Genomic DNA, 27,516 nt, shown 5'->3' with positions numbered 1-27,516 from the left:
TTATTTTCAATACATTCTTTAAAGTTACTGCATGTTAGTGCTGGTGCCCATGACTTTGTACATGCTAGTAAAGCTCTAGCCATTACAGTACAGTCTGCAGATGAGAAATGAGCTGAAATTCACCTGCATTATGGAATGAAGCTTTATTTGTCTATTCTAAATTGTGGGGTCTATATAAGGAGCACAGAATCTTCAAACCTTGAAGCTTCAGTAGTCCCATCTTAACAGACTGACCTCTTCTGCTTCCACTAGGTGACCCAAACAGGCAATATGAGGGGACAATTCACCGCTATAGGACACAACAGGAACCCCCTTCACCCCAACAACCTCCACCTCCCTCTTCCCAAGCAGAAGGGATGGCACATGTGCCCAGGACCCATCGACTTATCACCCTTGCTGATCACATCTGCGTAAGTTTATTCCCATGCATCTTTCCAGATGAGAAAAGGTATATTTTTAAGATGAAAGACACATTTTGGAACATCATACCAAATCTGTAATCCTTAGTTTTACTTGAGGATATTACACAGTAATGTGTCTGAGCTTACAATACTTAATTTGTTGCAAACAATCTCGTATTGATCTGGTTCATGAATACTTACGCTCTGGCCAGTGTCTGACCTAAATCTCTTTTCTATTTTTTTGGCCACTATCAGCAAATTATTACACAAGATTTTGCTAGAAACCAAGCAACTTCTCAGGCCTCTTTGCAGCCTCCCACCACTACATTCCAGAATTCCAGCCCTGCTCCAACGCCTCTTTCTACTCGGGCAAAGACGTCGAATCGCTACAGCCCCGAGTCCCAGTCGCAGCCCGTCCACCACCAGCGGCCAGGTGCTCGAGTGTCACCTGAAAATCTGTCTGACAAGTCCAGGGGAAGGTAACTCATGCCTTCAGCTTAACTGCAGATTAAATTAATGCCCCAATATGTTATTTATAGAAAAACAGCACAGTGATCTTGACGTAGATCAGAAAGAAACGAGGGATCTTATGGTCTTTTTTTAGGCAGCATCTGTCTTGCACTATTTTTGACAATTGGATGGCTCCATAACATAGCTTATAACTCTTTTTCCTTCACTTCTTATGCTTCCTTCCCACTCTGTAGAGGAGTGAAGATGTTTAATTACATAAAACTTAACAGAGTCATTATGGACAATTCCAAATAATCTTTTTTGAGTTCACCAAGCATCCTAAAGCTTGTAACATACATAACTAAACATAAGTAGTTGTGTAACAACTGGAATGCAATTACATGTGTTAACTGTTGCTTTACATGCATTAAGAGTAGTTATCTGTCTCTGAATTATGGATGTAGACCTGGAAAATCTCCAGAGAGGAGTCATGTCTCTTCAGAGCCCTATGAGCCAATCTCGCCACCTCAGGTCCCGGTTGTACTTGAGAAACAGGAAAATGTTCTTTTGCTTTCCCAAAGAACTGAGCCTACTGAACAGAGGTATGTGTAAAACTGAATTTTAAAAACATCATGTTGGATCTTTGTACTACAAACAGTGTGATAGAAAACATTATAACGTTATAACAAAACCCCTTGTGGGTGGCAGTTCTATGAAACTGAAATGATTTTCATGACAAGTCCACTTTCTCTGTTTCTTTATTGAATATTTCAGACTCCTCTTGCCTGACTGGCTTCCTGTGTAATGTTCTAGTGAAGTGTGGAGGAACTCAGACTTCCAATGCTCATGATTCTAGAGCAGCTTATCACATAAAATATCACTAAGCCAAGGAGATTAATTTCCAGGGGGTGTGAGGGTGGGGTGTCAGGAGGTCCATGCATCGAGCAGCCCTGTATCCCAGACCTGGCTGTCAGTCTGCCAGATCTGCAACATAAAACTCCAGGAGATCCCTGGCAGACTGTATCAGTGCTGGTGTCTTCAAACGTCTGGCAGATGCACATTGGAATGGATGCTTCTGTCACTTGCTCTGCTGCCTGCTGAAGAAGGAATAGCATCCAACATGCTCACCATGTACTTATTTAAGGCTCATGCTGGTGGAATGGATTAAGTTTTTGCCTTTATTTCCTCCCTCCCCTTCCACTCTGCAGTTGCTGGCAGGGTTATTAAAATCCACAATGGATGTTAACTAGAGGTGAAGGGATTTTCAGGAACATAGCAGGGAAGATTTAACTTTCTAGAACGTTAAGGATCTTGGCCTAAGAAACCTGGAGTCTTTGTGGTTTTTACTTCATTTTTCAATGAATTTTTAAACAAGTATGGAGTGGGTGAGTTGGCTTTTTTAAAATTAAAGCTGATTTGCCAGATTGCTGCTGCTTAAACTAACTCAAGTATTCCAAGTGCCACAGAGACAATGAATTACAGGTGATCATTTTAATTCATTATTTAAAACAGTGCAGGCTGCTCATGGCCCTGATATTAACTGATTTCTTCACCTGAATTTCTTCATGCCTTGGAGTGGTTGGTCTTGTCTTAAAACTCAGCAATTGGGATACTAGTGGTTTTATCATCTTTATAAATAGACTAAAATTTGCATCTTTCCAGACTGTAGATAAAATGAGAAGAAGATTATAAGTAGGAGGAGCAGCTGGGATGAATATTTAGTCTTCTAGCTTAAACATTTCATCACTTACCAATTTGCAGTGCAAACCTCAGCCAGCATTGCAGGTTTCAAGGCAGAAGTAGGCACCCCTGAGATAATTTGTAAGAGCATCATCTCTATACCATACTCCAGCACAATGATGTGTGGTTAGTGCTGTCAGGTATAGAATCTAAAACCCTGTTACCTGGATAAAGCAGACGTTCTTGCAGAGTCTTTAGTCTTGTCTAGTCCCCCAAGAACAGGCTGAGGAAAGACTTAATGTTTATATGGATGTTGGTGGTTTCTCCCTGATTGCTTATGGAAAGATTTAAATGGACATGTTGAAAAACATTCTCTCTCTTTGACATATGTTGGTCTTGGCAGGACTGACTCTCGCTCTCCAGGTAGTATAAGCTACCTGCCTTCCTTTTTCACCAAACTTGAGAACACTTCACCAATGGTGAAATCCAAGAAACAGGAGATATTCCGGAAGCTGAACTCGTCAGGTGGAAGTGACTCTGACATGGGTATGCAGGACTTGCCTCCTCACTGAGTTTTATCAGCTTAAGCTTTATATGACTTTTATCCACATATCTCCTACCCTAAATATCTTTCATATAACATGTTAGTGAATAAAACTCTGTGAATATAAACCACTTATATAATACTTTATGACCAAAGAACTGGAAGTTTGATAGATATTTTCCTTCAATGCTGGTACATGCAGGACTGTCACATTTAAGGTCCTTCATGCTTAATTTGAGAGATGGAAGTGTTTTCTGAAAATCATGGAAAAAACACATCATTAGTGAGACAGTTGTTAAAACCTGACATTATTGTAGTCGACTTTGTGTCTGTAGTTTTCTTCATATCAGCATTAACTATGACACACCTTTTATTACACCTTTTGGAAAGGTGTCTTGAAACTGAATGTTTTCTATTTTCTTGGCCCTTATGACTATGGCAGTTAAAAAGACACATTTCAATATAGTTTCAATAATGGATACTGACATGGTGGAGCTATGTTTTGGGGTTTTGTTTTTCTCTTAGAAACCTCAACAGAACCTTGTCTCAAAATTAACAGTAGTGAGAGTTTTTAGTTGTTTGTGAACTCAATACCTAGTAGAGCGTATTTATTTGAAAGTTGCTGCATACAAATAATCTCATTCTGAGAAACAAGGCTGTGTCAGGAAGGGTTGCAGTATTCTTTTCATTGGATCCCCATTGTGTTCATGATAAATTTGCTCTGAAAACTTCATGTGTGTGCTTGGCCTACAGGCATGCTTTCCATTGCTGCCAGTAGTATTTCCCTTTATAAATTGAGTTCAATGTTATGGTTTAAAGCTTTTAGTCTCAAATTAGACATAACAGAGGTAATGGGAGGCAGGGGATGGTTTAGCCACTCCAAGTCACTGCCATTTCTTTATTATGCAAATAGATTCATGTTAAAATTTGTATTAAGCAGATCAATTGTCTCTTTGCATTTTAAAGTACATAAATGGTGACATTTCAGAAAGTCAGGCTGCTTCTGAAAGCAGCATCTTTAAAAGAAGGTTTGCCATAACCATGTAAGATACTTTTACCCTGGTATAGATTGTTTCCCTGAGAAGACATAGATGCACATTCATCTTAGAAGACTGAGAAAGAAAAAAAGGAACATTGAAAATAGTTCAAAAGTAATTCTACTCTGTGCATTAGGACTAGTAGTGAGCACTTGTAGCGACCACCCGTACTGGAAAACTGAAATGTCGTGTTTTAATTGCAGCAACTGCTCAGCCAGGGACTGAAATATTCAATTTGCCAGCAGTCACTACCTCAGGTAAGTTTTTCAGTAAAAGAAACAACATATGTTTCAGAAAAAAGTAAACTAATGTACCATCTTTTATTGATATGCCTTGGGGCATCCATGAAATGAGGAAGATGACGAGAATCTGAAAGGTAATGTCCTACATGAAAGGCAAAACGACCCAGGGAGGTTTCAGAAAATATTTTAAATGGAAACTTACTCAACAATATTGTATTTGTGTGCTCTGCAAGTCATAGGCAGAGGTAGAAGTCATGGAATTGGTTAGCATCTCATTTAAATAAATGTGAATACAGTGTAGTTCAACAAAACTTGAGCTTGTGAGGTCATGAAATGTAGTTGGTTTGAAATACCTACTGGTATTTTTTTTCCATGATTCAGAAATAACACACCCTGCCCCCAACTTTACATGAGATGAGGAAATGAAGTATAGCCCATATTTTTACTGTGTTAAAGAGGCAAGTGAGGCGGAGAATCAAACTTAAATGTGGGTGACAAGAACTGCTTGTTCAGAATCTTGAATTCTACCATGAGTTGACTTTACATGATTTTAGCCAGTTGCTGCCCCTTCTGGTACAGTGCTTCTAGCTTTCAAACGGAGGAAGTACTGATCTCCATTAAGACAAGCTTTTGGACTAAGCATTTGCCACGTTTCACGCTTCATAAGACAAGTTAGTATGAATTATTGCTGAGAGAAGTGTTCTTCTGATCTCTTACAACTGAATAATTGCTGCAGATTGTACTTAATATGCCATCACAATCATGCTCATCTTCCTTTGCTAGTTAAAAAATAAAACCCAAACAACAAACAAACAGTAAAATGTAGCCTCTTGTAGAGAGTCTGACATTCAGTGGCACTGCTGGCAGCTCTTCAGTGTTTGCTGGGGCATGTCTCACTTGCAGACATTTTGGAGCATGGAACTTTGTGTTTAAAAAAAAATTCATCTTTGGTTTTTTCCCCACCTTTCTGCCTCTTTCCAAAATCTTTTTCCATATCTCTTTGAAATTTCTCTGAGATATGGGTTTTGCCTCCCCTCCCACCTTTCCCTGTATGTTTTCTTTTATCTCCCAGGTGCAGTCAGTTCTAGGGGTCATTCCTTTGCAGATCCTGCCAGTAATCTGGGTCTGGAAGACATTATTAGGAAGGCATTGATGGGAAACTTTGATGACAAGAGCGAGGAGCATGGAGTTGTAATGCCACAATCTATTGCAGTAGCACCTGGCAGTTCCAGCGCTGTGGTATCAGCAAGTACTGAGCCGCGTAGGGAAGAAGCCAATCCGTCACCAAATTCAGGTGAAGTATTAGAGACTGAGGGGGGATCTGATTAACATTTACAAATATCTCAAGGGTGGGTGTCAGGAGGTTGGGACATCCCTTTTTTCTATAGTAGCTAGCAACAGGACAAGGGGTGATGGGATGAAGCTGGAACACAGAAAGTTCCACTTAAACATAAGAAAAAACTATGTCACTGTTGAGGTGAGGGAGCCCTGGCACAGGCTGCCCAGAGGGGGTGTGGAGGCTCCTTCCTTGGAGGTCTTCAAGACCCGCCTGGACATGTTCCTATGCGACCTGATCTAGGTGAACCTGCTTCTGCAGGGGAGCTGGACTAGATGGTCTCTAAAGATCCCTTCCAACCCCTACCATTCTATAATTACAGTTCCTCAATATCTCATGGTCTTTAAGGGTTTGAATCAACTTGGTGTCACTGAAAATAACTCCTTGCTCTGCAAGTGAGAGATGGTGTTTCCATTCCCTCTAGCTGTCCTGGCTTTCAATATGATGGAGGGAACTTCAGGAGCATCAGCCAGTATTTCTTGGAGAATGTCAACACTGAAGGGATAAGGGAGGGGATAACAGGGTCTATTAGATACTGCAACTCCTCAGTGGTTTGATGAAAATGCACCTATAAGGAACATGTGAAAACGTTTCTTTTCCTAAAAATGGAATTGTAAGTCTGTTGTGATGAGATGGGGATTTTCTAGCAATGCTGTGTTAGAATAATAGCCTACACAGTCCCTAACTGGAGTAAATCAGCATTCCAAGAGACACCAGTGTGAAACTCCTGTTTGTTTCTATGTGGTAACTTTCTATGTGGTAACAAACATACAGCAGGGTAAGGTTTTTGTAAAGTCTGTCCCTTCTGTTTCCAGGAGGGGGAGTCGGCAAGCAGAAGCTAATCGGCAAGTCAAACAGTAGGAAGTCCAAGTCTCCGATTCCTGGACAGGGATATTTGGGAACCGAAAGACCTTCTTCTGTCTCATCTGTACATTCAGAAGGGGACTACCACAGACAGACTCCAGTGTGGGCCTGGGAAGATAGGCCTTCATCAACAGGTGAGAAATGAGTTTCTTTCAAAGTTAACAAACCAGATGTGGTATTTGTAGGAAGGGCAGATGTAGACATGTTGCAAGTGGTAAATTGGTCAAAAGTTTACGCTGCGTGAGGATTCTCTGAAATCCATTTTCTGCTAGTTGTCACAACCAAAACCAGGCTGTCTTTGAGATACAGATCCCTTAGAGCAGCTCATGATTTTGACTTGGAGAAACTCTCTTTGATTCAGGCTCAACACAGTTTCCTTACAACCCGCTGACGATGAGGATGCTCAGCAGTACACCACCGACATCCATCGCGTGCGCGCCGCCGTCCATGAGCCAAGCAACCACTCACCAACAGAACAGGATATGGGAGCGAGAGCCTGCACCACTGCTTTCAGCACAATATGAGACTCTGTCTGACAGTGATGACTGAACTATGCAGTTTTGTTTTGTTTTGTTTTTTAATTTGCGGGTCAAAAAAAGAAATCTATTTTTGACTTGGGCCCGTAGAGACTTTCCAAGAGAGCGAGGGCCACACAATGAAGAATTGATGGAGAGTCCATTAAATGCCTTCTGCACAGGCCATGTGTTAGAAGATCGTGATGGAGAAGGTTGACTTACTAAAGATAAATATGTAAAGAGTTTTTAAAAATATGGACTATTCCTGTTCTACATCTATTTGTAAAGAAAACCATAATGTCTTTAAACCATTCTTCTGTAAATAGAGAGTACTTTTTGCAGTGTTTTTTCCCTTGCTATAGTATCTGGTGTACTTATGTTCAAATTATTGCCTAAACTTTGGGAGTCATTTTGTAATTTTTTTTAAGCATTTTCTCCAGTGTAGAGTACTCTTCATAACCCTGACCTCCCCCCAGCCTAGCCTAACCACAGCCCTAGCCTCCCTCCCAGCCTAGCATCATTGCCCATTTAATGCCATGCCACTTCTTGCAGGCATTATGCTTTTATATAATTTTTCCCCCCTCCCCCAGACACACTTTCTCAGTGGTGTTCAAGCTCTTGTGAAAATGTTGATTTTGAAGCCTGACCCCGTGATGAATTCTGTACATTACCAGAGGCCGGTTGGCTGGAATAAGATCATCTATTTCTTTTGAATTTTAAATTCTGCCACATTGTAAATTTTTGGTGCAGTTGGTTTTATTTAGCAACACTGCAGAAATATTATTGCATGGGTATGTTATGGTTCATTTTTAAAAGGAAAGAAAAACAAACAAAAGCAGCTTCTGGAGGCATACCTCACTGTTATGCACACTGGGAATTTTAACTGTGCCCCAGAAGCCTATCTTGGTGGTTTCTGTTTCTGCATTGTATGCAGTCAGAACAGGCTACTAAATTTTACTGTTGTATTTAACCACAGCAACTAGCTTATCTGAAGAGAGGGTCTGGGTGGGTTGATAAACCCCTTAAGAAGAAAAACCTCTACGTCCCAAGTTGAAATAAAACAAGATGCTTTTCTAGAATGACTGAGCGACACGCGAGTCAACTACTTGGCTTCTGTTACCACCAGTTTGCAATAGGCACTGTGATTTTTACCTTGCTCCAGTCTGGTTTTAAAATCTTTATGTAATGATTATTTTAAAGTCTGCATCCCCATCCCTGGCCCTATAAGCAAGCTTTTGGTGGGAGTCCTTACACAGGCCTGGCTGAACTCCTCAAGTGTGCAATACTCATCGGGCTGATTTTCATTTTTAAATTGCCTATGGTACGCTGAGAGTCTCCTTTAATAATTCATCTATTAATGCCTCTTATGATATGCTTGTAGCTCATGTATACATCCATCTGGCTAGTGGTATCACAGGGTGTCCAGACATCCATCTTCAGAAGCGTTTTATTTTTTGCTGCACTGACCTCAGGAAGTGAATTTAAATCTTCCGAGGTAGAAGGACTGATTTACAGATAGCACTGAGCTTGGGGGGATATGGTCTGTCAGATTCCAAACTGCTTTTGCATCTCATTGATGAACAGAGTCTTTGCCTTTGAAGTTATTTTCCAGTCAAACTATTTTTAACTTAACACTGTATGTGTGACGAGTTGTATGGAAGGTGTAATGCAGCTGTGTAACCTTAAGCCTTGGAAGCTCTCCAGCTCATGCAAGGACCATAGTCCAGTTACAAACAGGAGGAAGTACAGAACTATTTATCAATAGCAAATTTGAGTATTTCAGGGGGAAGTGGTTTTTGCCCTAGGTGTGGGAAAGAAATAATCCAAAGGACCTTATTGGAAACTTGACACTGTGCAAATACAGAATTGTTTTGCCACTTACTTTAAAACGCTGCATCAGGGTCCATCAGTTGGCAGTCCTGAATCTCCTCACACCCTTTCTCTAAGAAAGTCCTGTCCTTCACCCTTCTGGCTTAAGTAGTGAAGTTTTCATCCTGTTTGTAGACCTGTGCTCTTACTAATATTTTTGTTCCCACAGCAACATATACTGGAAAACAAGTTGATCTGCCCTTTTTGTAGGTTTAAATTTGGAGTGGAGAGTTAAGTTCCATTCTAAAACCCACTTGTTCTCACTTTGTTAGTGTAACAAATTCAACGTGAAGAGGCATGTACAGACAACTGCCTCTAACTGTACAGTAAGTAAAGCATGTTTATTGCAAAGCTTCATGTTATTGCTGCTGCAGCAGCAAGATATCCAAAGTAGGATAGTCACTTTCTCCTAAGATACAGCTTGAGTGGCATTTGCACATAAGATGTTGCTGCTTTTTTGTTTGTTATCAGAGTTCTGACTTTTCCAACTGTAAAAAAACCTCTCCAGAGCCTAAGTTAGGGTTTACCACAATTCCAGCAATCTTCAAGTATGGAATTACATCTGACCTGTTTCAAACAGGAAGGTGTGTGTAGTCATGTTTACAAAGTGTAGTTTACTACCAATTTTTAACTGATTTCTGGTCAGCGCTTTCACCCTGCTTTCATCTTGGTATGTTTCGTGATTCTGATATGAAAACATTTAAAGACTTGAAAAACCCATGCATCATAAAACTCAACTTCTTTTTCTTTTCCACACAATGTCTTCAGTAGACAGTGACTTCTGGATTCAGACCAATCAATAAAGGGGATCAGTTCTCCATTTGTTTTTCCTGTGTCTCCCTCTTGTTTTGCAGCATCCAGCTATGTTTATGAGAACAGGCAAAACACTTCCCTGAGGGGGTGCTGCAGGGCTCCCTGATAATGCTGCTGGAGTGTCTTTAAGCTCTGCCACTTCAAAACCAAAACCCAGAACTTTCCAGAAGATTGGTTCTAATGTGTTAGAGCCTTTCTGTTAGTACAAGCCTGCCTGTAACAGTCATATTTTTACTTCCTAGCTCACTGAGAACAAAGGAGTATGTATGACCATTTTTTCCAGCTTCAATGAATGTCTACTCTAGGAAACCTGCATGCCTCCTCTTGGCTCAGAGCTATGCAGAGCTGAAGCCACTAATGCTACTACTGTAAGTAAACTGACATTGATGCCATTAACATAAAGGTTTGTACCAAGTAATCATAAATGAGAAGTTAATATAATGCTTGCTTAGTGGCAGAATTAGAGTTAGTTCTACTACCTGAACTAAATACAGATTTGGTAACTTCTGGTTTAATTCTCCTTTGTCTTCAACATTAGGCTTCCCTGCAGCACAGAACTGAAAAATTCTGTTGTTAGAAGCCTGATCATACTAGATTCCCATGAAGGTATGTAGCTTACAAACATGACACCCTGTACATACCATCTTTTCCAACAAGAGCCTCAGCATTCTAGCACTGACCTGTCCAAGAAAGGAACAGCAGCACTGACCCAAGTAGATCCTGTTGTGCTGCCCAGCACGGAAGGAGTGAGGCAATCCCCACCTGTTCTCTTTTTCATCATTGAGGTTTAGTAGAGTCATGCTTTGAAACTGAATACTTCTGAGAACAGGCAGGAGTAGCAAGTGACCTCTCCTTGACTTAACTGCAAGTACTAATACCAGGCTAGATTCACACTTTGCTGGCAGTCAAGACAAATTATTAGCACAGTAGGTCACTCTAACCATAGATCACACCACAAATGGACAGTTGAGATTTCACAACTTTATTCTGGGCTAAGTTGTTAAGAGTGTAACAGCCCTTCTTGTTAAGCAGTCCTTAAAACTTGTCTTTCCCCCGGATTGCACCAAACTGGTGCAAGGCTGCTTGTACTGACCAGCCCTTGCTGCTGTCATCTTCCTCCAGGTTGGACTCTGTGGCTGAACTTATTTGGAGGCTTTTCTCCTCTTGGCCAGCTCAGCTAGTTCTTCCTGGATATGCTGGACAGAAGCAGCATCTCCCTTCTGTTGTGCCTGCTTGAGAGCTTCTTTATACACTTGTTTTGCTTGCAGGAAGTCTTCTGTAGCAAGAGAAAAAAGGGCATGGCCAATTACAGTGCTCATTTTCAGAGTTCCCTCCTGAAGCTGACCACATGCGAAGGACAAGCAAGGACGACTAGGAACATATCAAGAAGTGGGGTGTTTCAGAAAAAGTCCAGCAGTGAGTGCCAACTATGAGAGCTAGAAATGATGATGGGACAAGCAGGGATGATGGGATGAGATCCTGCTTCAGCATTAAGATCTCTGAAGTGAGTCTCCAGCATGTCTTCTTCCTTTTGGAACTAGTTATTGTACATCCAGGACAAGAGAAACAAGATCCCTTGGCAACCTTTTGAGTCAGGGGCACCAGTACCACACTTATCTTGGGATACTGCAGCAGCTGAATTCAAATTGAGCACAACACAGCTTGCCTACAGAGTCAGCAGACCTGCTGCTTACACTGGAAATAGTAACACAAAATTAACACTTCAATCCTACAACACAGGTATGTGCAGTCAGCTCAAGCACAGCACCATAGGCTGGACACTGATTTACCTACCTTTGTGCATCAGAATTGCTGCCAGGTTATTCAGCACCATGTGCTCCTCAGGGTGTTGAGTCTCCTTTGCCAGCTCGGCTGCCCTCTTCACATAAGAGTAAGCCTCATCATAGTGCCCCTGAGCATCCAGTACAGTTGCCAAGTCATTCATCAGGACCACAGTCTGCACCAGGATAGAAAAGGAAGCCTCATACAGAAGTCTGGGGCAGCAGGAGCACCCCACTCATACTACTTCTACTAAGGTTACAGGTATTTCCCAGAGAAGCTTTCAGCAAGGAAATGTCTTATATATCAGCATGCTGCATGCTCCTTCTTCCTGGCAGGAAAACAGAACCTAACGTAGTGCTGTGTATTTCTGGTGCCAGTAAAGCTGCTTTTAAGGCTGCCTCAGGCCCTAGGCAATTAGCCCTGGTAGTCCAACTACTCTTGCACACATCACCTGTGGATGAGTCTCTCCCTGAACATCATTTGATATCTGCAGAGCCTTCTCATACATTTTTTGGGCTACTGAGAGCTGGTTGAGGTTTAGGAGATAGCGAGCATAGGAGTCCAGGCTCATCCCAAGCAGGAGACGGGTGTTGGCCTTTTCTTCAGCTGCAAAGAGAAAGAAGTGGAAGTGATCATTTCTGGAAGATCAAGCATGAATCTCCATCCTACGAGAGTAGGAAATTCAAGCAGTGTGAAGACAGTGAATCGACATGAAGACGATACCTAAGCAATGGGGACATCAAGGACAGGGAAATGGAGAAAAAAATGGGACTACTTTGGCAGACAAGGCAGTCTCACCTGGTAAGACATCCTCAGGCAAGTCCTTCTGCTTGGCAATCTTCTCCTCTAAGGTCAGGATGCAGAACTCATAACCAGCCAGAGCTAACTTGTGCCTACAAAGTACAACTACTGAGCAAAACAAGGCAAGGCTCCTTCCATCCCTGAGGGGACAGAAGTGAACACCTTCCATCTATAGAGCCTGTAAGACAGCTTTTCTTCTCAGCCAGACCCTTTGTGCCCTTAGTGCTTTCTTCTTGATCATGACCTGGTCCCTTCTCCTGAAACATGGGCAAAGGGATCCAAGAGGTGGTGAGTGTGTGTGTGTGTCCCCACCCCACCTCTGATAAGGCCAAACATCTTGTGCCAACGCCCCACTGAAAAGTGAAGCTACAAGTTACCGGCCACCATCTACTTCAAAAGCCACCTGTCCCATGAGGTGGGGATTTAATGTGAAAGAGCTATGTTCTCTCTGGTTAATTCTGCCAGTCACTGTGTTGTTTGACAGTTGGCAGACAAATACCATGCCTGGAGAAACCTTTATGTTGATGGTATCTTGTCATGTCTTCCTCAGGCACTGTGTTCTTAAGAGGAAGGAACCTCTGCTTGGCCACCACTGCCACTGTGAAGCGGAGATGGAAGCAAAAGATGCTTTTAGCAGGGAACTCACTGTTTCTGAGCAGCATAGATACTGGCCAGCTTGAGGGACATCTCAAGGATTGCATTGTCATCCTGTCAGGAGGACATACAATGCAACTGTTATTCTTCTTGCATCTCCCTGATAAAAACATTACTTTGTCAGAACAAACTTAGACCTTAAAAGCCCCCCATCCTCTTGTCTCTAAAGCTGCCATCCATTAAAGGAAGTTCCTGAGAAGCTGGCAAGCTCAGAGCTAGTATTACCAGTTTCCAGTAGGAGGTGTTACAGCACAAGAAATACACTGAAAAGTCGTGTGCCCCAGTTAGTACTTCCAGATGAGAGCCTTTATCAGAACATACCTCCTTTGTGTCCCCTGCAAGCAAATAGCTCATAGTTGCTTTGTAGAGCTTTTCTGCCTGAAATGAGAATTTTGAAGAGAATACAGAGGAATGATGGCACAATCTGTACCTGTTACAGAGGCAGACTACTGGGAGAATCCTGCCTCATGGTTTGTGTCATTTACATTGTATGTCAAGACCAGTCAGAAGTGAAAGGCTAGCCAGTGCCCAGCAGTACTGGCACTAATGAGTCCTTTCACTTTCTACTTTAGGCCTGCTCCACCAGCCATGAGTTTACTACATCTGTATCCCTTCAAGGGCTTCCCCAGATTCTTCTTGGGACAGCCATCTACATGCCTGGCAATGACACTTGACAGTAAGTAGTATTCCTTCCCTTGCACATCATGTTGGAGCTCCAAATTTACCTGTGGAGCACAGCAGGTGCTCCATGGGACTGCAGTCCCAGGGCAGATTATTTTGCTTTATACAGAGAGATCTGTGCCTCGCCACTCTCAGGGTGCTGCCTGTCACAACATGCCACACTCTCACAATCTAACCCAAGACCCTGCCCACAGTGGCAGCCTCTTAAAGTTCAGAGGTGAGGGGAAAAAACACCGTTACTCACATTGTCCAGCTGTCCCTGCATGAAGGCCACGTTTGCCATCTGGAAGAGAGAGACAGCACTGAAGCTCCACCAAGGCAGCAGGACCAGCCTCAGCACAACTGCTTCTGCTTCCACCAGCAGCTCCTGCATTTGTGTCAACACCCCTCGAAGGGCTCTGCAGCCCCACGGCGACTGCGCTCAGCGGCGCGGGATGGGCAGCGCAGGGCTGGGCCTCACCATGCTGTAGGTGTAGATGATGGCTCTCCTGTTATCCGACTCGTGCGACAGCCGCAGGGCTTGGTGCAGGAGCCGCTCGGCCTCGCCCAGCTCGCCCTTCATGACGCTCAGCTGCGGAGGGAACGGCCGTGAACCCATGGCCCGGCTAAGGTAAGACATGGCCCCGCAGGGGATGGCTCCTCACCTTGGCTTTCTTCAGCAGCAGGATGATGGCGTCTTCGCCGTCCTCCTCCGCGTCCTTGGGGAACAGAGAGAAGGCTGCGGGGCGGGGGTGACGGCCGCCCGCAGCGCCCTGCCCGCGGCCCGCGCCTCACCTCCCAGCAAGCACAGGCTCCCCGCGGCCGGCCGGGCCCAGCGGCGCCGCGCCGGCCCCGTCCAGCCGCCGCCCTCCGCCCCGCGGCGCCAGGCCGCCCGGGACAGCGGCAGCCCCGCGAGGCGGCACCGGGCGAGCGGGCGGCACAGGCCCCGCGGCAGCGCGGCCGCCAGCATCCTGCCCGCGGGCCCTTTAAGCGCTTGACCCCGCCACGTGACCGGGGCCGCCACGTGACCGGGCCGCCGCGTCACGCGGGCAGAGGGCGCCGGTTGCCATGGAGACGCGCCCTCATGGCCGCCTGGCCGCAGGTAGGCCCGGCCGCGGCCCTGGGTCGCCGCCCCGGCACCGGCGGCGCTAAACAGCTCCGACGCGGCTCCGCTGGACCCAGGGAGCCTGCGGGGAGCTGCCGCCGTGGCTGTGCTGCCGAGGCCCGGCCGCCTCCGCCTGCCCTGGCGCGGGCGGCGGCAGCCTGTGTGTGCTCTCCCGGGACGCCCCGGGCTGCGGCCCCGTGTGCCCGCCGTGCCCTTCCACAGGGATCTGCGCCCACGCGGGGGTGTCTGAGACACCCGCGTGGCTTTGGGAAACCCCTCACTCTGAAAGCATTTCAGAGTTTGCAGAGGATGCCCACCCTTGGCCACGGTGCAGGGCTGACAGAGTTCTGCCCTCAGAACTGGTTATAGCGTCTAGAGTGGCCTTAATGATTCCACACCATCTCCTCTTCTGTCTTGCTTCCCACCAGCGCTAACAAGATGGATAGTACCTTGCCAGCAGTAGCAGAAGAGCTTTTGCAAGAGATCAAAAAGGCTTTTCGGGAGACCTCACACGGTACGTATAGAAAAGCCGAGCCCCGCCAGCAGGCCACGGGCCAGTAACACTGGTGCTGTCAAACCTTCTGGTAGCCATGAGGGTTGTTGGCCTCCCCTTGTTGGAATCTTCTGCTGACTCTGTCACATAAGGTGTGGCTTTTGCTTTGAGTAGTGGTAAGTTGTACTGGGGAGTTCCAGCTTTTGTGTCCCCGTCTGGAGACAACACAAAGGGGGTTGAAGCACAGATAATGGGGAGCAGCCCTCTTCTAAAAGTCAGGCCCTCTCAAAAATTAGGATTTGGACACTTTTATGAATATGAGGTTTACTTAGAGGTTACAGTGTCAGTTGTTACATTTGAGGGATGTTGTAGCCACTGTAATGCTGTTTATGTAGGCTCACTCATTTAAAAACCAGAGTGCAAAGGGAAAACTTAATAAAACCAACCATGTTTCATCACTGACTGGCAGAGGCTGTGGTGTTAGTGATCCCAGGGCAAAGAACAGCTTTCCTGTCCTTGAATGAAACAAGCACAAGCCAACAGTTCAGTCTTGGCCAACTCTAGCAGCTAGTTAAGAAACAATTACCTTCCTTGCGCCCTGGATTGCTAACACAGTCCTGTAATCTGTGCTGAAAGAATACTGCTGTTTGTGTTTGCTTGATAAGTAACACAGAATGGTTCTTTCTAATAAAAGTGTCTGTTTAAGGAATATTTTTAACTACAGGAAAACCAACCAATTAAACATTCAGAGAGCTCTGAGCTACTACATTTGAGTGGGCAGAGACTTGATGTCTAAACTGTCAGAGTAACCACACTGAGAGCATTTTGGCATGCTTGCAGTGTGGCTCCTGTCAGGTTAGAGTAGATCCAAAATCTACATGTAGCTTTTTAAAAGAGCTTTTTTAATCTTGTTGTGAACTAAGGGGGGAAAAAAAGGTCAAATTGCTCGTAAGGTGTACTTAAAGCACCAAAATAGCACTGAGACATACCTGCAGAGACAAACTGATTGATCCCTTTGAAGAATTAAATTAGAATAAGGTTGGAAAAGCCAAGCCAGCAGCACAACTCATAGAGAATAGTTGGAATTGTTGAAACAAAGCATTTTGAAGTCAGAAGTCTTCATCTTCCAGTGGAATACAGAGACATAGTACACTGTGTCCCGTTAGTGATAACAGAATGATCAGATGAGATGCTCAGAGCCTAGGCTGCTAGCTACAACAGACTCATTTCCCTAAGTGTAGCTTTCCATCTTAACAGGAAGTTCCAATATTTCTGTGTTTCTGTATTTAAAGCTATAAACCAGTGGCACCCTGCAAGACTGTGCTGGGAAAAGAACATTTTTAAAGCTTTAATGCCAGAGTTCTCAACTCATGCCAAGAGACTTCCAGGGAACCCAATAAATACATATTCAGCCAAACTCTTAAAGTGGCAGAGGAAGATGTTGAGGGAGCATGCCTGTCCTTGCATGCTTTAAAAGTAAGATATTATACAAGTAAGTATATCTGGGCCTCTGCATTTCTTCTTAAAATGAATCCCTGTGTTTCTGATTGCTGTACTTGATAAGCGCCTCAGCACCAACACCACGGATCATTTTGCTGCTCTGTGTTGCTTTCTGGTGGCTAGAGAGGAGATGGCTTGTGCACTGCAGTCCTGTGTGGCCCCTGGGGGCACGTTGGGGAGGCACTGGCCTCCCTGTGATGTTGATGTCTCTCACAGTGGGGAAGTTCAGCAAAATCATGCTTCGTTTTCTTTTTGTTGCAGTCCCAGACGACCTGCTGCTGGGGTAAGTGTCTTGTGCTTCAGTTCTTGTCCCAAGTGTCCTGCTAAGGGCAGGTGATAATCTGCTGTTTTTTTCCTGTGTTGGACCAGTAATGTTTCTCATCCACAGCTATGTGATTTTCCTGATAGTGGAAAGGAAGGTCCAAAAATATGATCTCAAGGTTTTTTCCAGAGCTTCATGAGTTATCTCAGTATCACAGAATCTCCTGTGATGACTTCCTCTAAATTGGGTGGATTACACATGCAGAAATCCAGAATGTTTGACCTGAGCTCTGAGTCCACCCTCGGATCTGGAATGAGTTCTGTCAGATGGGCTGTGTTTCAGAGTGATTCATACTGCTGGAGTGCTGCATCTCCACTGTGTTCGTATCACTGTGAGCACAGCAGCATCCCGAGCATCCCTTCTTCTGTTTGAGTCATGGGTGCGTGTGATAGAATTTCCTCTGCTTAGAAGCCCAGGTTCAGCTTCCTTACTCACGTTGACTAAAGGTCATCAATATTTCAGTCATTCCCAAGGAGTGTCCTAAGAGATCCAAGTTCTGCAACTTCCATGGCCCTCCCTAATTGGTGTTGAAGGTAGAGAAGGGGCACCAGCACAGTGAGAAAGTCTTTTCAGGTTCACCTTTGTGTTCCTGCCTGCCTGCCTGTATTTTACCCAGGAGAGGAGATCACTAGGAACCCTTCAGGCCTTAATATCTTTGGGCCTAAAGCTATCTAACATAGCACTTGTGAAAGGTATGCATGCTGGTTCCCTCTCCTGGAACCACAATGACCTTTGAAGGGTGGGATTCCATTCAACAAGTCTGGTAAATTTTGTTTCCTTCTTGTCATAAAAGAAAAGAGGAGGAAAGAAATTCCTTCCTTAAGTTTAATAATGGTTGGGTGGTGACTCTTGGCAGTCAGATCTCCATCAGTTCCCTGTGACCAGTGGCTCAGAAGTATTCTGGTTTCATTTCTGAGTCGCTTCCAAATCTCTAAAATCTTTTACTTTCCTTTGGGCATTCCCCATACTTATTTCCTGTTGGACTGATCAAATTCTATACCTGGAAAAAGAGCTCCCCAAACCTGAAAGAGTTACTGAAACTCTAATTAGGCTCAGCCCCCCTATAGACCCAAACCTAATCATTAAGGAATGTCTTACATTGAGTGTTCCCCCACCCACCTCCTCTCAGTCCTCAGATGAAGCCAATCCTTATTGCCTTGAGTTTGTGCAACTGAAATTTTAGTCTTCCTGGAATAAATCTGTCTGCTTGGCTTGTTATCAATGAGATTGACTCAGAGGGGAAGGTCAGCCATGCTGCTGAGACGCCAGGGCTCTGCCCTGGCTCTTTGTGTCTTCACTGGAGTTGGAAATGTTCCTCTGCTTTCTCCCGTGCTCCTGCTCATGTTTTGTTCCATCTTTTCATCACTGCTGACTTTCTTGTTATTTACCCTTGTAATTCATCCAGACTACACAGATTTTTCTCAGTGGATAAGAGGTCTGTAACGTTAACTGAGTTGCCCCTGAGCTCACTGGAACACATTCAGAGCAGCTGGATAGACAGAATAGCTGTAATAAACTCTAGAATCACTTTTAAGCCTATGAGCTCTCTGGACAATAGGCTAAAGGTACAGATGTCCATATGTGTCATACAGCTTATCATACACCATTGCACAGCATCAGCAGGAGATGAAATCCTTGCAGGGATGTGCAGACGAGTATGTAGATGGAAATCGTGGTGCTGTCAGGACTCACAGCTCTTTATTTTTCCACTTGCTGGTGTGGGATTTTACAGCACTGAGCCCAGCAGCAGGCAGACAACTCCATGGCCCTGAAGCCAAGGAGAGTCATGTGAAGCAAATATGTACCTGAGCAAGCCTGGCTAACCTTGTCTTTACCCCATCCCAGGCATTCTCTGATCCATAAATGCTGTGCAGGAGTGCATCCCTGTATGGTGATGTGTCCTGCTTGGAAGGAAAGGAAAAGAAAGGGGGTTTTTAGGGAGAGTGGAGTGACATAAGGTATGTTCTGTCCCTAGGTGTTTATCTGGAATAAATTTGCTGTCTCTGGGCTCTGCTGGTAGCTGGATTACAAATGCAAAACTGCTGCTATCTGGTGGCTCCACGTGCACTGCAGTGTCTTAGGTATTTCCCTGATAGTCTTTAACATCCTACTGATGGTGGGTAGAGAAGGAATAACTTCCACCTCGGTTGTGACTGTGATAGAGGAGATGTGATCACTACAAAATGACTCATTCATTCTCCAGGGTTTAAACCAGTTTCCTTGGGATGAGGAAGGAGCCCTACAATTGCATTTCCTATTGCTCAAGGACCTATGTGTCATCCTTGCTCTCTCCTCGCTCTGAGGCACGATGGAAAGGCCATGGCTGGAGGCAGGATTCAAGACCAACTGATCAGTAACCTGATCCAGGACAGCCCATATGTACAATTCAGGTGTCCCAGAGCACAAGCCCCTTTTTACCCTTAGCATTAGCAAACCTGCCTCTGGTGCTCTTACCCAGTGCTGCCCCTACTGGAATCCCTGCTTATGCTCATTGTGCTCCTGTGGCAGTTTCAGTTTACTGCAGCAAAGATAACTTGGCTGTGTGTGTGACACTGTAACCTCTGCTGGGTCCCCAGCACTGTGCATCCCCCACCATTTCCTTCCTACATCTTCTCTTTGCCAGCATGTCTGGCTTTTGCTGCCAGAGATGCAGTTTCCTCTGAAGAAGACCTAGTATATTTTAGGTTGCTGGACAGAAGCAAACTTTCCAGTTTTAGAGTCTAGCCTCACTGTATGATAAATTAGCTAAACCTCAGGGCTCTGTGTACATGCAGTTTGTATCAGAAGAACTATGGCAATACTGTAGAAAAAGCTGGTCACTGTAACACAAAAGACACTGCAAAGACACAATCAGTGATTTGTAAAGTGATTGACAAGCCAGAAATGCTGCTCAAAGATAACTCCTCACCTGCATGGCTAACCCTGTGTCACACTCATCAAAACTGACTAAAAACAAATCTCACTCTGTCTCTTGGATGCACTTTGTCTCGTTTCAGTTCAGGACAGGAACCACTTCATGTCCTGTTTGTGCAGCAGGCAACCAGAATAGTTTTTGGGTCATAGTGCTGAAGAAACAACACAAAAGCTGTGTCCTGGGCAAGAAAAATCTTTAAAATGCTTTCTGAGTAAATCTGAGAGGGTTTCTGCAAAGAAAGGTGGGATTGTTGGGGAGCAACTTGGGAATTTGGGAGTTCTCTAAAGAATATAAAACCCCAGCTCCGAATAGCTGCCAGAGGAGAGGCTGTCCTTAGGGACAGTCTGGGATCTTCTCAGAGGAACAGGGTGGTCACTGGTGGGAACAGCAAAGCTGTGAGTGACAAATGCACTTCATTTCCTGCTAGAGTAATTACTGGAGCTGTAACTGGTGGGATGTCGAGGGGCAATGGGAGCTTTTGGCTCTAGGCTTTCTGGACACCATAGGGCTAAATCCCATGGACTAAGGCTAAACCAGATGGTCTCCTCTTGTGGTGTGACCTAACCAGAGACATGTTTTCTTTCAGGCTGAAGTTCATCTTTGGCCCATCTGCTGTCCCAGCGTTGGACCTGGTGGATCAGTGTTCTGTCACCCGCCTCAGCTCTCCCAGTGGAAGGACTGTATACCAGGTACACACTCCTCTTCACTCTTAACTTTCTGGTGGTTTCCAACTGACATGTGAGCCAATATTTTCCTAACTTGCAGAACATGGAAGGGCACTTGGATAAACATAGAGAGAATCTCAGTGTGTTAGGAACTGCCAGCTCTGAACTGGAGAGCAGTAGCCATGGACTAGAATTAGAACAGCATGGTACATTACTATTTTCTTTGTGGCTCTCAGCCAGTCAAAGACCATTTCTTTCATGTTTGTGAGTGCAGTCAGAAGGAAATTTTCCAGGGATTGCTAATTTTGCTTTATAACTTTCCTCCTATCCAACAAAAGCAGTTCTTCCCCTTGACAAACTGTACACAACAGAGCATTATCTGCCATCGCAGCGTTTCTCTCCCCATTGCACTCTAAATCCTGTGTCCTGAGCACTCTTGACCTCTGCTTGGCAATAGGATCCTTGCTGCCTGGGAGGAAGCAATGCAGGCCAAGTCTGTGGGTTTCATCCTAGTTCACTGTAGCCAAGCCTGTGAATAACAGAAACATTGTCATAAAATGGCACTTTAGAGAGAAGAGCTCACCTTAGCCCTAAAGATCAAACAGGCACAGGGTGGGAGATGGAGCTGGGGCTCATTAGGTGAAGAGAGGAGCCACTGGCACTTCTTTCTGACTTTTCTGTGGTAGGGACAATTTCTTGCTCTGCTGTGCCACAGCACCAGTGACATCTTTGCTGGGGACAGGCTGCCTGATCGTGAGCCCTTGACCAGCCCATGGGGTCACAGAGTCAGAAACACTGTGCTGTGCCCCAGCCAAGGCACTGGGACTTGGTACCCATACGATTTTGCTGAAGCAGCACCCAGTTTCTTCTCCTTAGCACTACACTCCCCCTCAGATAGCACAGCCCTTTCCTTTGCTGAACTTGGTGCTGTGCATTGTCACACATCAGAGGAAGAGGAACCTCTTTGCTCACCGTTGCAGCAGCAACAGAACGTTTCCAAATATCCTCCCTGCAAAGGGCCTTCTCTCTACTGGAGGTGCTATGGGGTCATCTAGGGTAAGAGAAGAGCCATGAAGCCAGGCCTGGGTAATGCCACAAACATTTTTCACATGATCAGAGCTTGCACTGCTTGATTTACACATGGAGGAGCCTTTATCGCTTCTGGGGCCTTGGACAGGCCATCATCCCCTCCAGAGAAGCATGATTTATAAACATGCCAGGCTCAAGAACACAGGCTTTGATTTGAGTTGAGGGCTTGCCTGTGGATATTTGGTAAAGCCTAAGAAGCACTGCTTCCAGGACCCTTAGACAGCAGCAGCCTCACTAACTGAATGCTTAAAGGCTTTCCTTTTTTACTGTTGTTTGGCTGAATATGCCACTGGGCAGAGGATGGTCACATTCTCCTTGCAGAGCTTTTTGAGGGGGACTGCTTAGAGCTTTTGGTCTTCCCAGGAAGCCTAAATGCGTGCTCACATGCTTTTCTGCAGCGTGACAGACTTATCTGCATCTTTAGAGGCCTCATATTCATCTTTTAGGTGCAGGAAACCTCATGAGACTCAAAGGAGGTCAGAGAACAGGGCGAGAGGGCTTTGGTGTGCTGGGTGCTGCCCTGACACTCTGTTCTGGTCTGGGCAGGGTTATTGCTGAGCAGTGTTACCTCAGACTGCCCATGTTGCAGCAAGGCAGGCAGCCCTTCCCACTGTCCAGCCCTCTCCCCACTGAAGTGAGGGACCAGAAATTCCTGCTGGAGACAGCCCTGCAGTCCCAGCCCTCCCCTCACCCTGCCCAGCCCACCACTAACCCACAGCCCTCAGCACCTCAGCTCCACGGCTTTGGGATCCCTCCAGGGCTGGGCACTCGCCCAGCTCCCTGGGCAGCCTGGCACAGGGGCTGACAGCCCTCTCAGGGAAACAGTTCTGCCTCAGCTCCAATCTCAACCTCCCCTGGGATGACTTGAGGCCATTTCCTCTGGTCCTGTCATTCATTAGCAGAGAGAAAATACTGACCTCACCTCCCTACAACCTCCTGTCAGGTAGGAAGGAGCTCCTGGACAGGAAGCTGAGGGCTGGTCACCAGGAATTCATGTAGGACAAACCCAGTCTTCAGCCAGGCACTTTGTGGCTGATGAGTGTGGTGAGGACAGTGCCTCCTGCATCACCCAGGGCCTGTACCTCCTCCTCTGGATGACAGTGCTCCTGGGCAGCATTCCTCTGCAGTGGAGCTTCATTGCTGATTAAGGCCGTGCTGATGAGTTCATTAACAGAGGAGTCTGTAGAGGTATTTTCTCTGGGGATGTGAGGCTGGTTGCATTGCAAAATTCTTCCTCAGCACAGCTGTCTGAGATGCAGAACCAGAGTAGAGCCTCCCCAGAGGCCACTGCCTGGAGCCGTGACAAGAACACTGGGGCCATGGAAACTGAAACACTGGTGGGATAAAGAGTCGCTGGGTCACAGCACTGGCTCTTCATTTGTGTGTGTGAGATGTAGACAGGTATCCCAGCCCTTCTCCCTCATGCCCAGTGTGGAGGTGGGAGACACTGTGGCTGCTGGACACATGCACAGTCATCCCTTTCACTTATTCCCCAGAAACTCAGCTCTGCCATTTGCACCCAGATGTGGTTGAGCTGGAATGTGAGGTGCTGCTTTCACTGTTCTTGTTGAGGCCATGAGGCTGGTCCTGTTGTGAAACTCCTTTGGGTTATGATAGCCAAAACTGAGGTGTTGATACCTCACAGGTTAAAATGCTGTTTTGTGTTCTGTATCACCCAGCACATCTTGGGTACGGCTTCAAGGGAAAATGGCTCTGCTCAGACAGGCCCTGGGCCTGTAGCTCAGGCAGCTCTTGCCCTCAGGAACTGAGATGGGAGAAGAAAGAGTCCTCAGTCAAGGAAAGCTTTGTTTTGTTGTTCAATGCTCAGGCATTAGTGCCCTTGCTACTTAATAGGGGAGTAGCACCAATGGGATATTCAAAGGCTGATTGTTAATCATCACAGAAGAGCTCATGTCATACTTGCCCACACTGCAGACTAAAGCCAACTCTTGTAATGCCAAGTCAGGAGTAAATAAATCTCACCTGCTGCAGAGGTGGCTGGTGGTGGAGCTGTGCTGGACTCAGCAGAAGTGGTGAGCAGGCTGGCAGTGCCTGAGTGGCAGAGCTGTGGGAGTGAAGCCAGTTAGCAGGGGGTGAGGCAGTGCTTTAGCCCTCCTGCCAGCTGTCACTCGCATTGCTCACATCCTGCACTTTTATTGCATTCTTCTTTTTTTAATGTCTCTTTAAATTAATTTCCTAGAACTGCATGGCAGCCTGCCCCACAGTGAGGGATCTGAGGATCAGGTGCTGGCACAGAGCATGGTGCTGCCCAGCTGGCACGGACACCGCCACCACGGTGATTTTTCCTCCGTGTGCAGCCAACAAGCGCCTGGAGATGAGGGCAGAGGAAGGAAATCTCACAGCATCTCGGGGCCAAGAGAGCACCCCAGTGCCTGGCTTGGCTGCAGCTGGCCAGAAGCACCTTTTCCTTTTGCTCTTTGGATTTTTAGATTCTGCCTTATTAGGCAGCAGCTGTGCTCTTGCCATCCAGGTCAGGATGGGGGAATGCTAAACTCAGCCCTAATCTGGCAGAGTCTCTGTCTTCCCCCCTCCTCAAAGGAAAACACTTCTGAAGGAAAGGCACCATCAGAATACTTCATCTTGGAAAAAACAATCAAAGGGGATAGAGAAAAACAAACTTATCACAAGTGAAACAAACTCAGCCTGGAGTATAAGGAGGGCCCAGGGTAAAGGCCAGACTGGAAAAAGAATGATTTACCCTCAAATGGGAACGTGAGTCTTGTGTCCTGAATCTGCTGGGAGTGAAGGGGACTGGCAGGCACAAGCACTTCTGTGGGACAGCTTAAAACTCTGGACGTTACCTGTTGGGTGAGGGGTGCAGAGAGAGCTCCAGGGGACAGGGGAGGGCTCAAGAGCAGCTCTGGGCCAGGAGGGATGATGTTGCTCTGGAGGCCCTGAGGAGTGCCAGGGGCATCCCAGAGGGGAGCAGGGCTCTGCAGGGCTCCACTGCCTTGTCACTTGTTTTGTGTTTATCTTCAGATTTAGGTGTTTGTGTGCCACAAACCCAACCAGGATCTAAAGCCTGGTAGGGGCAAATATTCCAAATACAGTGTGGGACTTGTGCTTTGGCTAGGGGGTGCACTCAGTTCAGGCCTCAGAGCATTAGTGAAATCCATGCTGTTGAGTGCAGGCTTTTGCAAGTGTGCTCTGCTCCTGCAGACCCTTCCCTTGCAACAGCAGAGCAGTAGCTTTCTAAAAGCTGTTTCCCAATTTTGCAGAAACCAAAAGAGAAATAATCCATAGGTTGGTTTTCCTGTACCATGCCATCAGCTCCAGCAGCTCACCCTTTGCCTGTCAGCTTCCCTGTGCTGGAAACAAATGTTTCCCTCACCTGGCTGCCTGTATCCCATGCCCGTGGTGCAGAGGGGATATGTCTCAGTACTAGCCCTGCAGAGGAACAGCAGCCATGTGGGAAAAGGAGGCAGTGCTGTTCCCAAACCAGAGGTGGAGCAGGGAGGCTTCTTCTCTGGAGACTTCAACTTTGTTTATTCAGACAAAACTGAATTCCAATAGCTGCAGCTGGCTTTGGGAGCAGAACAGCAAGTGCTTTGCAGCCTCTGGCCACTGGTTAGCAAAGGCCTCACTGTGAGTGCTCACTGCTGCTCTCCTTCCATCCCCAGGTCCGTGATAGCCCTGGATTCACAAGAATCTTTGTCACTTTTAACTACCCTGTGTCTGCCAGTACTGGGGGAGGGGCTTTGGGAGGACAGGGAGGTCTGTCCACTGCCCTTTTCCTGCTCCCTTAGCAGCAATCACTGGAGCTGTCTGCAGGTGTGGGGTGTGTACAGGAGAGGAGCAGGGAGAGGCTGTGAGAATGCTGAGGAGCTTCAGAGTTGGATGGTCGGTGCAATGTTTGGGGACACTGGTACTGCAGCACCTGCTGCATGCTGTGAGTGCTTGTGGAGAGGACCTGGGGCTAGATGGGGCTGAGTAAGAGAGATCAGAAGTGAGTGTAGTCTCTGACTCTTCCTGCTCCATCTGCCTCTCTTGCAGGTCCTTGGGAGCTCAGGCAAACTCTACACCTGCTACAGTTCCTGCCACTTCTGCACGTGTCCTGCTTTTGGTTTTAGTGTATTGCAGAAGAGTGAAAGCCTTCTGGTAAGCTGTCTGCATTAACCTGGGGCTGGGCCAGGGAGCTGGGGAGAAGGCTGTGCTCTGCTGTGCTCTGCTCCCTCATCCTGAGCAGCCCTTTCCAAGGAAGCAGACACGAGTGCTGTGTTGGCCACGCAGGCTGGGCCTGACCCACTGCATAATCCACCTCTGGGAGCCACAGCATTTGGGTGGAGCTATTACAGGGGCTAGGGAAGGCTTTTCTTCTTAATTACACAGTACTCTTCTGACTTTGAAGAGATGAATAATCTCTTGGACTCTTGGAGCAAGGGCTGTTGCCACTCTTGGCAATGGTGATGAAGCAGAGAGGTTCTCCAGTGAGGAAGGGCTCGAGGTGACCAATTGGTCTGCAGTTGTGGGGAGGGCAGCAGGAGCCAGGAACACTTTGCTGTGTGTCACAGCCCTCTGTTACATTATCTGGATGGCAGAACTGACCTGGAGCAACTGCAACACCAGCCTAGGCCAGGACTTTGTGTGCCAAGAGGGAACTGTGTTCCTGGGAGGGACAAGCACTTCATTAGACTCATTCTGGCCAGGAGTTGTGTGGCTTCCAGACAGAGCAGGCCATTCCTGCTCCTGCTCTAAGCTGCCTGTGCTATTATTTGCAGTGCAAACATATACTGGCTGTCTACCTCAGTCAGGCCATGGGAGCCTGCCAGGAGCTAACTGTGTCTGAGGAGCAGCTCACAAGCATCCTACTGGCTGAGGAAGAGGATGAAGGATGAAGGGTTTGGATTCTGTGTACCCTCCCAGCTCTGTGGCTGTCATTTTTCACGTCCTCAAGACTGTCAAATGCTCATGGTGGCTGGTAGGTTCCTTCCTGTGCTGCAGCCAAGCACACTAATTAATAGTAGCCTTGCACTGATAGATTCATTAATAAATGTTAAGAAGCCTGTGCTCACTCCAGTTTCCTTTGTTTAGGCTCTTCCTGGGATTTCTGAAGATGTTTGAACTGACCTGTAGCATTTTGTGCTTGTGCTGTGGGGCAGAGACAGCCCAGGGGGTCCCTCAGTGTTCCATCAACCCCTGTTACCTCTGCTCACGCTCTGACTCAGAGCAACTGCTGATCCAGCCCTGGCAAACCCGGACCAGGCACTAGGGCAGGGACCCCTCAGCACCTCGAGACTGAGCACAGGCCTGTGCTGCCTGTAACACAGGATCTTGGGAAGCATCACTCGGGTTGCTCTGATGACAAAGTGACCCGTTTCAGCCAAGTCAGCCACCTCATGCTGGCAGGCAAGGCAAGGCTGTCCATGTCAGAGCCAGGGGAAAGGAGGCTGCTGCTCCCCTGTTCCACACAGCAGCCAGTGAGCAGGGAACCAGCCCCCTCTGGCCCCGTGAGCCCCTGCCCGTGCTCGGAGCTTGGGCTTCTCCTCAAGGGCCTCGTGTGACCCCCCCTGTGAACACAGCACTGCAGGAAATAATGGGGCACAGGCTGAGCCAGGCTGTGTGAGGGTAAATGAAGCATTCTGTATGGAAATACCAGTTACTGCAAATACAAAATGTGAGCAACATGAGGAAAGCACATCCAGCCTATGTACATCGGAGCAGTAAGGAGGCAGCTGCAGGGCTCCAGCTGCACTCCCTGCACAAGCTCCTCTGCCACTGGACTTCACATTTTCATAGAAACCTTCAGAGCTTGTTTTGAG

At 46.5% G+C, this 27,516-nt stretch overlaps 3 protein-coding genes across 19 annotated transcripts in view; 2 read left to right on the top strand and 1 right to left on the bottom strand.

The window, feature by feature from the left end:
* The window catches only part of NCOR1 (nuclear receptor corepressor 1), a 67,383-nt gene extending 57,625 nt beyond the window's left edge, over positions 1 to 9,758 (top strand). For 7 of the 8 annotated variants that reach the window (XM_062012513.1, XM_062012509.1, XM_062012510.1 and 4 more), the window contains 8 exons: positions 253 to 410; positions 657 to 880; positions 1,316 to 1,453; positions 2,935 to 3,077; positions 4,316 to 4,369; positions 5,427 to 5,648; positions 6,506 to 6,688; positions 6,916 to 9,758. In XM_062012513.1, the coding sequence (XP_061868497.1) occupies positions 253 to 410; positions 657 to 880; positions 1,316 to 1,453; positions 2,935 to 3,077; positions 4,316 to 4,369; positions 5,427 to 5,648; positions 6,506 to 6,688; positions 6,916 to 7,103 (1,310 nt within the window). In that variant the 3' untranslated portion in view covers positions 7,104 to 9,758. The remainder of the gene's footprint in view (positions 1 to 252; positions 411 to 656; positions 881 to 1,315; positions 1,454 to 2,934; positions 3,078 to 4,315; positions 4,370 to 5,426; positions 5,649 to 6,505; positions 6,689 to 6,915) is intronic. The other variant, XM_062012515.1, reaches the window with a different exon arrangement.
* Positions 9,759 to 10,717: 959 nt separating this feature from the next.
* TTC19 (tetratricopeptide repeat domain 19) lies at positions 10,718 to 14,532 on the bottom strand. Of its 8 annotated transcripts, XM_062012089.1 has the most exons (10): positions 14,444 to 14,532; positions 14,314 to 14,387; positions 14,130 to 14,240; positions 13,914 to 13,952; positions 13,310 to 13,366; positions 12,981 to 13,042; positions 12,332 to 12,426; positions 11,985 to 12,139; positions 11,546 to 11,708; positions 10,718 to 11,027 (listed from the first exon to the last, which is right to left on the bottom strand). In XM_062012089.1, exons 3-10 carry the CDS (start codon positions 14,229 to 14,231, stop codon positions 10,894 to 10,896), a joined length of 807 nt encoding a protein of 268 aa, XP_061868073.1. In that variant the 5' UTR covers positions 14,232 to 14,240; positions 14,314 to 14,387; positions 14,444 to 14,532; the 3' UTR covers positions 10,718 to 10,893. The 8 variants fall into 8 exon arrangements, with proteins under 8 accessions (XP_061868073.1, XP_010194839.2, XP_061868067.1 ...); XM_010196537.2 differs by having other exon boundaries at positions 14,314 to 14,488; XM_062012083.1 differs by lacking the exons at positions 14,314 to 14,387; positions 14,444 to 14,532 and having other exon boundaries at positions 14,130 to 14,307.
* A 173-nt stretch (positions 14,533 to 14,705) lies between these two features.
* On the top strand, positions 14,706 to 26,754 carry ZSWIM7 (zinc finger SWIM-type containing 7). 3 transcript variants are annotated; one of them, XM_062012091.1, is made up of 6 exons: positions 14,706 to 14,750; positions 15,182 to 15,267; positions 17,008 to 17,029; positions 20,569 to 20,671; positions 25,751 to 25,855; positions 26,476 to 26,754. In XM_062012091.1, exons 2-6 carry the CDS (start codon positions 15,192 to 15,194, stop codon positions 26,590 to 26,592), a joined length of 423 nt encoding a protein of 140 aa, XP_061868075.1. In that variant the 5' UTR covers positions 14,706 to 14,750; positions 15,182 to 15,191; the 3' UTR covers positions 26,593 to 26,754. The 3 variants fall into 3 exon arrangements, with proteins under 3 accessions (XP_061868075.1, XP_061868076.1, XP_061868077.1); XM_062012092.1 differs by lacking the exon at positions 14,706 to 14,750 and adding an exon at positions 16,539 to 16,722 and having other exon boundaries at positions 15,179 to 15,267; XM_062012093.1 differs by lacking the exons at positions 14,706 to 14,750; positions 17,008 to 17,029 and adding an exon at positions 16,539 to 16,738 and having other exon boundaries at positions 15,179 to 15,267.
* The last annotated feature ends 762 nt before the right edge of the window (positions 26,755 to 27,516 follow it).

The sequence above is a fragment of the Colius striatus genome, chromosome 20 (assembly GCF_028858725.1).
Source record: "Colius striatus isolate bColStr4 chromosome 20, bColStr4.1.hap1, whole genome shotgun sequence".
NCBI classification, from domain to species: domain Eukaryota; kingdom Metazoa; phylum Chordata; class Aves; order Coliiformes; family Coliidae; genus Colius; species Colius striatus.
Note: the sequence above shows the minus strand (reverse complement) of the source record. Positions and strands in the feature narration are given on the sequence as shown.

Excerpts from the sequence above, each read along its gene's own strand:
- TTC19 (XM_062012083.1), bottom strand. The coding sequence starts at position 14,288 with ATGTCTTACCTTAGCCGGGCCATGGGTTCACGGCCGTTCCCTCCGCAG. Across the intron at positions 13,043-13,309 it reads TTGCAGGGGACACAAAGGAG|GATGACAATGCAATCCTTGA; the intron begins GTATGTTCTGAT and ends TCCTCCTGACAG. Across the intron at positions 11,028-11,545 it reads AGCAATTCTGATGCACAAAG|AAGACTTCCTGCAAGCAAAA; the intron begins GTAGGTAAATCA and ends CTCTTGCTACAG.
- ZSWIM7 (XM_062012091.1), top strand. The coding sequence starts at position 15,192 with ATGGATAGTACCTTGCCAGCAGTAGCAGAAGAGCTTTTGCAAGAGATC. Across the intron at positions 15,268-17,007 it reads TTTTCGGGAGACCTCACACG|TCCCAGACGACCTGCTGCTG; the intron begins GTACGTATAGAA and ends TTTTTGTTGCAG. Across the intron at positions 20,672-25,750 it reads GTGGAAGGACTGTATACCAG|GTCCTTGGGAGCTCAGGCAA; the intron begins GTACACACTCCT and ends CCTCTCTTGCAG.